Genomic DNA, 12,011 nt, shown 5'->3' with positions numbered 1-12,011 from the left:
GATGCTTTTACACACAAATGCTTGTCCAACCCCAGCACCTACTGGATACTTCTCTGAGACTTTAGTCTTTCCATTTCATATTTTCAGCAAGCATGGCGAGCCCCTTAATATTCTTATCGCCCCCAGCAACTTTACAGATGGTCTGTTTGTGGTAAGCTATGTCAAGTTTATTTTTCTCAAGATATGTGAACTGCATAGTGTATGTCCCAGGTCCACAAAAGTCACGTGAAATCCTTCAGTTGGTTTCTCTTCTGGAGATGGTTCCTGTTCTTTCTTTGTTCTCTTCATCAATTGGATGAACAATTTTTGTTGCCTACATTATTCTTGCTTGCTTATGATAATAGGAGGCTTACAATGGTTACCATTCATTTCTTCTTTCATAGTCAGGTCTTACACTACATTTGTCTATGTTCTTTTGTATTACACATATGACCTGAGAGCCAACAGGCTTCTAAGTCTGGAAATTAGTGGCAATCCTCCTTCAAGTCCTTGGCACGCTGTGCCATCATCTAAAGACTGTTCACCACTGGATTTGTTGGTTCCAAGGGTAAAATTGTGCTTGCAAATTATACTTTTGGGCATGCATTATTGCTCGAGCACATGCCTATTGAGTGATCGACCCATTGACTATAAAATATTGATCTTCATCAATTTTATCTGAAGGGTGATGTGTGCTGTGTGCAGATCATTGTATGCCATGGTGAGCCTTGAGTTCGCTCATAAGTTTCTCCCTGTAAAAAATCGTGATATAGTAGTAACTATTTGTATTTGCAGCTATTTCAAAGTTTTGTTAATCATGACTGCAACATCTTCAGGAATTTGCCGATCGTTGGACAAAGTTTAAGTTTTTTCAGGTTTCTCGATTCTGTTGTCTCATAGGGCGATTTGTTTATCTGAATTTGATTTTTAGTGGAAATTGGCTTAAAACGTATGTCTCTGAGGTAGGTATTAGAAAAGAAAAAGAGAGGTCTGGCACAATTCTTGTTGGATCTAGCTGTGTACTCATTCCTTTTCATATTACAAGCTACTTTTGATTTGTCCTATGTTAAATATGTTTAAGTTTGATCAAATTTATAAAAAAATATGCTAACATCCACAACACCAAATTAGTTTTATTTAATCCACAATTGAATATATTTTTAAAGTATATTTATTTGGGTTGAAAAATACTACTGTAGTTTTCTATATAACTTAAAAAGTAACTTATAATATAAAACAACAGAGTAATATGGAACACCCATAGCACTACACCTTTGCCAGAGAACAATACGAGGAATCTGAGTGACTACAATTACCTACCGTCGGTGGCAGATCCAACTCCCGGGCAGGTCCCATGGCCGGCTGGACTCTGTCGCTGCCTCCTCCACTGTAGACCGCTGTTAATGCATGGAAAAATTGGTTGATCACCAGAAATCGAGTTGCCCGGCTTCGACTGTTTTACTGGCTTTGCCACTTACTCCAGTTTATTAGGCCATTATCAGTGTAATATTTTAGTGTGTGGTTTCCACTAGTGTCACACTATCTAAATACATTTAAATGGATCAATGAAACAAGTGCTCTTAATATAAAATTTCATTTCATGGTTTTATATGCTAACATATTACTTAAATATTTTATTCAGATGACTAATAGAGGTTGATTAAATAAGTAAAGATGGAATAAATTACTGTCAATGGAGGTTTCAATCCAGTTTTATAGTTTATTTAAGGTAAGTGTATAGACTAAGTTTCATCCTCGTAAAACTTAACTTCTATCTGATCGTAAATTCTACGTCACATTACTATTTTTATCCATATTACTGTTATCTAATACGATTAAAACCTTCCTAAAACCCTTACTGAGGCTGCCCTTACATTTTTAAGCAAAACGCTCCTGCGAACGAGAACGAACGGACAAGTCACTACGCAGCTGCTGCACCGGCAGCTGATGATACCCCGACACGGCACGCACCACAAATCATAGTACGTCCAAATCAAGCCGGTGGATGCGGGCGGTGCCCGCGTTGTATCTGTGTCCGGCCGGCAGCCGTCCGAATCGCCCACCCACGTCCATGGACCTACGCACCAACGAATCACCGCAGCGCGTCGTCTCGTCTCGGCTCGGCCTGCTGTAGAGCTGCCGGCCTCGCCCGCGCGCCCGCCCTCGTCCGTCGTCGATTCCAGTCCCTCGCTACACTCTTATATCGTTTCCCGCGTCTTCTACCAATATGCACCGAACACTTTGGCCCTGATACGGCCACGACCGACGGGGCGCCCCGATCGTTCGACCTGGGCCATGCGGCGAGACGCGGCCGCCGCCTCGCCGCCGGTAGCAGCCGAGGCGCGGGGGAAGGTCGAGGCGGTGGTCATTGACGTCGAGGGCCGGGAGCCCCAGGCACCACCGGCGGCCCCGGCCGGTGTTGCATGCCGGATCTGCCACCTCGTCCCGGAGAGGGACGACGGGCCGGGGTCGGAGGTGATCCGGCTCGGCTGCGGCTGCAAGGACGAGCTCGGCGCCGCGCACCACCACTGCGCCGAGGCCTGGTTCAGGATCAAAGGCGACAGGTACGTTCGCTCGAATCCTGAAACCGTGCGCTGTGCCTTGTGTTTAGGATTGCGTGGTAGGTATTTGTTGTAATTACTCAGTGAATGGCACTGCCATGGTGTTGATATTGCCAGTGATATGAGGACTGCGCTCTTTCGGTTGCTAGGAATGCTGTATGCACGAGAACAACGCTTGCCCATCAGCCATTGCATCTACGGCTTGAAGTCTGGCAATGCCGTGAGCATGCATTCTTCGATTCACAATTCCTACAACAGTTTCACCTTGGTTATTTGAAACGATTCAGGTTAGACGTTAGAGTCGACCTGAGCGCACATTTTTTAATAACCAAAGTGATTACCGAACTACCTGAGGCAATTCTTTGTTTCTGACAAATGGTTATTGGCATAGCTGAACCAAGGAACCAAATGGTTTTCCTGAGAGATGGTTAATGGCAGGTGGAGCTAGGCGTGGGGCAGCTTAGGCTTGAGCCCCACACCTGACCGGAAAATTACATTATGAAATTATTTAGGTAAATTCCTTGTTCCGTCCAATGCCATAGATAAGCTTTTTTAAGGATAGTAAAGGGTTATTGCCTAATATCTCTCTAGTTTTTTTATTTCACGTCGTTAACTTTGGATCTAAGTTTGATCATTTGTCTTATTCACAATATTTATATAATTATTAGTCATTATAATTTGATTTATTACTAAAGGAAATGACTTGTAATTTTACATATTTCGTACAAACATTTTGAGCAAGATGAACAGTCAAATATATTTAAAAGTTAAATACATCAAATAAAAACCAGAGAAAGTATATGTTGGTAGTGCAGGAGTTTCGAAGCAAAGCAAAAGCATCCTTACAGATTGGTTTCAATTAAAACAAGATCTCTTAAGTAAAAACGTAGATGAGGCATTATCAAAAAATAAAAAAACGTAGATGAGGGACACATTTTTATCCTTCGGTCTTAACGGCTGTGTAAGTCTATCTTTTCGCTTATGCTTATGATTATGATTATATGTTAAAATTTAAATTTTAAGTTGATTTTATGGTTTTCTAATTGTCATTTATTTTTTAGCTTATACTTTTATGCTAGGAACATATCTATAAAGATTTTATCTACAAATATTTTTTTAATTATTAATAAACAGTTTTACTTATGTTTCTAAACAGCCAAAGATGAAGCTAATAGGGTGCGCTCTCAAGTGAGACATGAGACAAAAGTTCCCCTTTTTTGCGCACACACTTTCTGAATTGTTAAACGACGTATTTTTTAAAATAATATATGAAAGTTATTTAAAAATTAGATTAATCCATTTTTTAAGTTTGTAAAAACTAATACTCAATTAATCATGTGCTAATGATTTTCTTCGTACCCGTGCCGATTAGACTTGCTGTCCCAAGCAGCCGCGAACGAGTCCATAGTCTCCCAGCCATCTGATCTATCTTGAGATATGAAATGTATTTTCATTAAGTTGACAAATACCTTGAGACAGAGAGGATCTATATATGAGGTATATATAACACGTATCTTAGAGTCTATCGATGGGTTAAACATTTATGCAGATATCCACCATTAGGATAAATTAAAGACTTTACGATGATACTTTGATGATGCTTTTCGGCCTATGCTATTGGTGACCCGTGATTGTCTTATCCTAGATCACTCGGGACATGCGAGTGGCTTCCTTTTGACAACAGACACTTGGATACTGTGACAGACCAACAAATTGCGTCTAGTTCAATTAGCACAACATACTTTTGTTCTGAAGTTACTTTTTTACTATATAAAAAATAATACCTTCAGCAATAGGCAACTACAGCTATCAAAATTTTTGATTAAAAATTTGATACGTCAAGTTACTTTCTCAATAACCATAAATTTCCTCTACGTATTTATATAGTTTATAAACTTTTGTGCATTGGCTATCTCATAACAATTTTGCGATCTGGAACTCTTAACTTGTGACATATAAATACATCAGTTACTATATATGCAGGCGCTGTGAGATTTGTGGTTCAGATGCCCAAAATATTATTGGGCTGGAAGTGAAAAAATTCATGGAAGAATGGCATGGCCGAAGAGTGGCAAACACACGAACTACAACGGAGAGGGAACATACTTGTTGGAGAACGCAACCTTTTTGTAACTTCTTGCTGGCATGCTTACTGATTGCTTTTATGCTTCCCTGGTTTCTCCGTCTAAATATCTTTTGATTTCTAACTTTCATGCCATTGTTGGGCCACGTAGAATTGCAACTTGTTTACTTGGCTACCATCAAAAGAGAAGAGTTATGTACAAATTTATAGGCAAAGCCACAACACAGCTCCTTAAGCATATACTTCGAAATTCCCGTTTGGCTATCTCATGCTCCTTTTTTACCTGAAATCTTAAATCACTTTTATATATTCACCTATTTCATTTTATAAGACTTATTTATTTGGGCTATATTCATCTATGAATGAATGTATACATTTTGTGGGTATTTTAATGTCCTTAAAAAATACATACATATACCAAAATTTGTACTTAAAATTATAATAACTTGAGGTATAAAGTAGTCGAATGCACTAAAATTAATGCTAGAAATCGGGGTAACTCATGATATCTTTTAATGATGGTAAAATTGCTCATGTTTTATATATGTATATAGATTTATTAGCATAAAGTTTGATCAGGCAACCATGTGATCCCCCATTCCTCAATTTGGCAAGACCAACCCTTAGCCATTTAAGTGATTACGTTAACACAAATGCACGATTGGAGTTTCATGTAATATTGCTTCGAACTGCATCTAGGTAATTCAAAAGGCGGAAACAGCTCACTAAAAGCAACTAATTAATTAGAAGCTGAGACCACTAGGACGAGGCAATTGAGAGCAGGAACTTGCATAGTCAATGAGTACAGAAGTGATTGCTAGCATACATGAATAATTCTGCAAATACAGGACTTGTTTGACCATTTTAAAGTATGGAACCTACTAATTTTTTCAAATATCTTTTAGATTCAGAAAGTTTTAACTGGGTTGTTTCGCACTTGAGCTTTTTTATTGATTAATTGTGTTTTCTCTTGGTGCATGACCATGTAGGTTGCATCGAGAAATATATGTATGAGTTTGGAGAAATTTGCAGGTAGCTGCACAAGTAGTCAAGGGCTCAAGGCATCAGGAATGGCCTATACTTCCGTAATACTACATCATCGCAAGCAGTATTCAATGCTTGTCCCCGAAGAAACAGCTTTTTGTTCTTCGTATTGATATTATTATTAACAAGATATCATCGTTGAAGGTGACATGTTCTTGATTTATGCTTTGCTTTGCTTCAGTAGTTCAGTGGATTGGTCTGGTCTCTTTGTTCTAGAACCATTGCTGAGATGAGCAAAGAAGATTATCCGTGTTGTGAAGGTGAGATGCGATGTTACTGATGGCAGGAGCACTCACTTGCCAAAAAATTGGTACTCTGGTAATTAAATATTTTGTGAGAACGACGTGTAACTTCTTTTATGTCTTGCGTAAGCTTGTTGACTGTGTTTAACCCCTTTTTGGGTTGCTCTTTTAATCTTATTATGGTTAGTGAAACGATGATCCAGGTTTCCACGTTTCTCGTCTCTGCATACATCAGGTACATGCTTTTATCCTCAATACCGCCTGATTATTACTCTTGTGTCGTGGGTTAGTTATGATGTTGAATCAGTTTATGTAATAAGAAAAAAATGGCTGAATTCCGATCATCCTTAATCAGGGTGCACATTTTTTTCCAAAGGGGTACTGTTAAATCCATTCAAAAGAAGAATGGAATTACAAATTGTTGAAAATATGGTCACATTTCGATATATTTTAATCCAAAATAGTAGAATAGTATGCATGACATTTATCGAGAATAATCTAAAACATAGGAATAGAACATCTAGTAGCATGCTTAACCTGTAATAAGCATAAACATACATTTCATATACATGTAGCAATGAAAACATTGCTAACATGCACTCTAAAACAGTAAACAGAAGAGGAGGGAGCGCGGTATATCCCGAGAAAGACCCTCCACTGGTATTTGCTTCACTGTCGTTTCCATTGCCACCGCCGTCACCGTGCGCGCCACTGTTCCTGTTGCCGTCTTGTTCCTAAGGTAGCTTTATAACGACATTAGTGGGGGTCTCATACATACTACCCTGGTGGACAAACATGACAGCAACTAGTAATATAGAATAATCTAAAAGTTGAAAAAAAAGTAGCGGTAGAAGATATGTAACCGTAAACTCTAAGTACACATATCCTAGGCCTGAAACCCCGGAAAATTGTACGTGACTTGCTCCCGAAAGTAGGCTACGGTGAGAAAGTGAACGGTCAACGCAAGGGTTTGACAACTTAGTCGAGCATTAGCGAATCGTCATTCTCATAATGAGACACTTCGAGTTAGTGACAATAGCGTTAGAGACTATGTGCTATAATCTTAAACTCTACATGGAAAGCTTTATGATGAGAAACTACCGTGTTCGGTTTGGAGGAGCGAGATGAGACATGTTATAATGCAGGGAGAGTACATGCAAACCTTTTATTTTCATAGCCGACCAAATAAGGAGAGTAATCATCCTATCCTTCTTCTATAATAGTAATTAAGAGCACCTGGCCCGTTCGTTCACCCGTACTAATAATCCAAATTCCCTCCTTTTGGTGCGCATGCATCCCAACGCTAACCGGTGTATTTTTATAAAAAATTCTAGAGAAAAGTTCATTAAAATTTCAGATTAATTTATTTTTCTAATTTTTTATAACTAATAATTAATTAATCATTACTAGTCTATTATTGTGTTTTCCACGCCAGTTAACAACTCACCCGCCGAACGCAGCTCTGGTTTTGTCTATTCATAAGGACTTTAAAATAACATATAGGTTGGGAAATTTTACGATCTTCAAAAATATATAGAAATACTTTTTTAATGTAAAATTTTGATGTCCTGAGTTATAAGTTTTTATAATAGAAGCTGTGGTATACCAATATATTTTTCACTTATGGATGGTAGAAAAGCCCGTTAGTAAAGAGTCGACAAGGCTAAAACGAATTCTACATTTACAATCATGGTAAGTAGTTATTTTTTAATTGTCACTATGTTTAATGACTACCATGTCAAGTTAAACTTTACTTTGCCTTTCTAGTTTGTTCAAGGAATGGAAGGAAGGCCTGCAAACACGTAGATCGGCCTCACTCTTAACACCTCTGTGCAAACACTCACTGGCGAGTGACACGTAGCTTTGTTCTCATGTATGTATGTTTGGTTCTCATGATTGTGAGTTGTGAATCTCTGATCTTATCTGAAGCCTCTGCCCAAGCCTCCCATGCATGTGATGTCAGTATTTGTACATGACTATTCGGCTTGTTCGCGCGCACCGTGCAAACGGCCAACCCGGCGGAGTAGTCCGGTGATATTTGGATGGGGCTAAAGTTTGCCCCACGTCACATCGGATACTTAATATTTATTATTGATATTAAACGTAGACTATTAAAACACACCTATAGTCTTGAACAAATTCACGAGATGAATTTATTAAGCCTAATTAATTCATAAACAGTCATTGTGATGCTACCGTAAATATACGCTAATTATAGATAATTAGGCTTAAAACATTTGTCTCATGAATTAGCTCTTATTTATATAATTTGTTTTATAAATAGTCTATGTTTAATATTTATAATAAATATCAAATATCCGATGTGAGATTTGCCTGGAAAAGAAAAGTTTAGCGCTGCCTGGGTTGAGCCATTCTCTCTCTCTTTTTTTTAAGTGAGGGTTGAGCCATTCTAACAACTCATTCAGCTCAACCAGCTTGCATTAAAATATAGCGAGTTTTCTACTTCACATAACCGAGAAAAAAGGAAAAGTTACCCTGCTACATGTATTAGCTAGTTTTGTCTAATTAAGAGTATCCCAATAGCTCATCTAAATTTAGTTATCTATATCTTCATTTGAATAATCATCTAAAACAGTTTTATCCTTTATATATATCTCTTTGTACTCCACCAGATTATCTATATATGGTATCCTCTATATCTTTTTGAAGGATAGAGAGATCATCTAAATATGAAGATTCTCTCCTAATATGGATGTCATCCAAATTCCAAAAATAGATGATAGGATAATCATTCTGTTAGAGCTTAATCTATAGTCTTCTTCCTATATTTTTATGATAGAGGATGAGATATATGAGCCGTTGGGATGCTCTGACATCTAACGCTCATTTCACTATGGGATTTATCTACTCCGATTGCTTCTACTCTCTTACAGCTGGGTGCGCCTATAAGGAAGACTTTTGATAGATTGACTTTGGACATACAAGTTGAACTATCCAGCTTAACTAACACAAATAAGAACAAGTATAAAACTCCGGATTAAGGGTTTCTTCTGACCGAATACTAAACTATACTATTGGCTAGTGCAGAAAATGGAAACTTTCTGTCCAGCCTGTGGCAAAAGACACCCCCGGAGTCATCGTCTTGGAAGTTGGAACAAGTGGACACCGTCGGTAACGTCGCCAACGATCTGCGTGCAATTTGCACTGTTGCACAGAGAAACTGGAACAATTTGCACCGTGAAACAATTGCACGGTTGCACATTCCCCAAAAACGCAGTATTCAATTTTTCGGAATCTGCTAGTTGAATCAAGCTGTGAATCTTTTCAATAAGCGCAAAATTGGTTTTGGAAGGGCGATTTTAAATTTTTAATAAGTAACTAGAATTCCATGCATGTAAGAATTCTATCTTTTCTTTTGATCGATGCACCTGCACAAGGATTTGTCCATGTGTATAGAAGATAGTATGTAGCTGTGGGAATTTAAATAAATTCTGGCTACTATAGTTTGTTTTTATCTATATAGTATAGTGCTACTGAATATTATAATTTGGAGTAAGAATGTGGACTATTCAGAAAGTAATATATTTTTAGGATAACCGTAGCTATTTGAAACCCCCTAAACAGTGTCAAAATTACACAACAAATAAGATTCACACACAATCAGAATGAATATCAAATGAGCATTTTTTTTATTCTTAGAAAACATATATCATCTTTAGATATCACATTTTCTAGTATAAAAACTTGATATATTTAGATATTAGTAATATTTTACAAAAAATTTGATCCATCTAGATATTTTTAAGGACCATAAAATTCTCCATACCAAATATCTTTTATATATTTTTTAGAGTGAAGTGCAACAGCGGTCCCTAAACTTGTATGCATGTGTCATCTAGGTCCCTGAACTCTCAAAATGTATTTTTGGGTCCCCGAACTTATCCGGGGGTGTCATATAGGTCCAAACGAGCTCTAACCCGCTCCATCCGTTGACGTGGCATGTCACGGTGGCGCCTACGAGAAGAGAGAGAAAAGAATAAGGAGGAGAGAGAGAAACCGATATGTGGGACCCACATGGCACCACTAACACAAAGGCGCCACCGTGGCATGCCACGTCAGCGGATGGAGCGGGTTAGAGCTCGTTTGGATCTATATGACACCCCCGGATAAGTTCGGGGACCCAAAAATACATTTTGAGAGTTCAGGGACCTAGATGATACATACATATAAGTTTAGGGACCACTGGTGCACTTCACTCTATTTTTTGTGCTATGATCTGTATCGTGAAATGAACGGAGGACTTGCTCATCTTGTCCCAAGAAACGATGTTTTCTGCGACAATATGACTCCTAAATACTTTCTCCATTCCATATTATACTCTGGGGTCTTCCATAATCTTATCGAATAAGACATTATTACGTTACTACGTTAGAGGCGAACGAAGGTGATCTTCGTAGACAGTTAAGCCGGGTGCTATACGAAGGTGAATGGCAACTGATGGTAGCTGGCGACCAGCTACCACGTGCTACATCCTACGTTGCACTTTCGAAATTACAAGATGCATGACTAAATTATATCACCTCATAAATTGAGATACAAGTTGGTGTAAATAAAAAGCTCTTTGCTCTAAACGCCATAGGCCACTCAACTTGGCAACTCATATATATAGCACATAGGCGACTGGACAAACCACAGCAAGGACCGGAGTATTTGACATCGTCGATCGATCGTCCTTACCACATATATACCCTTAATTACCGGCGAACTGAGAGATCGGAGATGGCAGGTGCCGATACCTCTGCCGGCGACAAGTACAGGTCTCACCTGGCTGGCGACGGCGAGAAGAACACGGTGTGGCGGCACGGCGCACCACCCACGTTCGAAGCCGTGAACAGCCTCTTCGAGGCCGAGAGGACGCAGGTTCGTTCGCACTCTCGTATCTTTAGATCATGTCGATGCACAAGCGTGCGCGTACAGTACTGATTTGCATGCATGCGTGGTGTTCGACGACGTACGTACGCACGCGCGCGCAGGAGTGGCCGGCGGGGTCGCTGGAGGAGACGGTGCAGAACGCGATCAAGACGTGGGAGATGGAGCTGTCGCACAAGGCCCGGCTCGAGGACTTCAAGTCGGTGAGCCCCGGGCTGTTCCGGCTGTCCGTGAACGGCGGGAGGGCGCTCACCGGCGAGGAGACGCTGGCCGTGGGCAGCTACAACGCGCTGCTCACGAGCCCGATCCTGCCGGGCGCCGGCGCGTACGACGCCGCGGCCGAGACGTTCGAGTCCTCCCACGACCTGTTCCGCGCCGCGTTCCCGCGCGGGTTCGCGTGGGAGGTGATCCGCGTGTACTCCGGCCCGCCGGTGATCACGTTCAAGTTCCGGCACTGGGGCCACATGGACGGCCCCTACAAGGGCCACGCCCCCACCGGCGACAAGGTCGAGTTCTACGGCGTCGCCGTCCTCAAGGTGCACGCTCGACTCTACCCAAATCTTTACCACTATGATCAGATAGATCATAGCTGCAACTTTCTCAAGGATTCCGTGGATCGGTTGCACGCGCAGGTGGACGAGCAGCTGCGGGCGGAGGACGTGGAGGTGTACTACGACCCAGGCGAGCTACTTGGCGGCCTTCTCAAGGGGCCCCTGCTGGCGCCGTCCGCGGAGGAGGGCGCCACGCGCCAACTCGCCGAGAGGCTCGCGGAGGCGGCTACCGTGCAGTCGGCGTCAGGCACGGCCCCGAAGTCGCAGGCCTGCCCCTTTCTCGCCTCCGGAAAGCGGGAGGAGAAGTGAGATCGAGCGAGTGCGACATGGTCGTGCCGAATAGTGAAACGTGCCTGTCATCCGGGTCTCGTCGCACTGTACCGCCCGGCGTTTCGCCATCGTTGATGATCGAGGTGACACCGGCTCAAGACGTTTATTTGCCCCTGTGTAGCGTGTGTACTAGACCCTAGCCGTCCAAAAACTTTTTCTAAAAACATCGTATCGAATCTTTTGACACCTAAATAAAACATTAAATATGTATAAACATTAAAACTAATTACACAGTTATGAAAGAAATAGACGAATCTTTTGTGCCTAATTAGTACATGATTAATTATAAGTGCTACATTTACTAACCTGTCCTAATGACAGATTAATTAGA

General features: G+C 40.8%; 2 protein-coding genes across 4 annotated transcripts; both read left to right on the top strand.

Annotated features, from left to right (window-relative positions):
- The first annotated feature begins 2,224 nt into the window (after nucleotides 1-2,224).
- LOC102701883 lies at nucleotides 2,225-6,006 on the top strand. 3 transcript variants are annotated; one of them, XM_015841110.2, is made up of 3 exons: nucleotides 2,225-2,543; nucleotides 4,524-4,669; nucleotides 5,613-6,006. In XM_015841110.2, exons 1-3 carry the CDS (start codon nucleotides 2,275-2,277, stop codon nucleotides 5,657-5,659), a joined length of 462 nt encoding a protein of 153 aa, XP_015696596.2. In that variant the 5' UTR covers nucleotides 2,225-2,274; the 3' UTR covers nucleotides 5,660-6,006. The 3 variants fall into 3 exon arrangements, with proteins under 3 accessions (XP_015696596.2, XP_015696598.2, XP_006646292.2); XM_015841112.2 differs by lacking the exon at nucleotides 4,524-4,669 and having other exon boundaries at nucleotides 5,613-5,698; XM_006646229.3 differs by lacking the exon at nucleotides 5,613-6,006 and having other exon boundaries at nucleotides 4,524-4,931.
- Nucleotides 6,007-10,577: 4,571 nt separating this feature from the next.
- On the top strand, nucleotides 10,578-11,897 carry LOC102701604 (pathogen-related protein). Its single transcript, XM_040519859.1, has 3 exons — nucleotides 10,578-10,790; nucleotides 10,904-11,335; nucleotides 11,432-11,897. The coding sequence occupies exons 1-3, from the start codon at nucleotides 10,650-10,652 to the stop codon at nucleotides 11,657-11,659; spliced, it is 801 nt and encodes a 266-aa protein (XP_040375793.1). The 5' UTR covers nucleotides 10,578-10,649; the 3' UTR covers nucleotides 11,660-11,897.
- Nucleotides 11,898-12,011: the final 114 nt, after the last annotated feature.

This window comes from Oryza brachyantha, chromosome 1 (assembly GCF_000231095.2).
Source record: "Oryza brachyantha chromosome 1, ObraRS2, whole genome shotgun sequence".
Classification (NCBI taxonomy): domain Eukaryota; kingdom Viridiplantae; phylum Streptophyta; class Magnoliopsida; order Poales; family Poaceae; genus Oryza; species Oryza brachyantha.
Note: the sequence above shows the minus strand (reverse complement) of the source record. Positions and strands in the feature narration are given on the sequence as shown.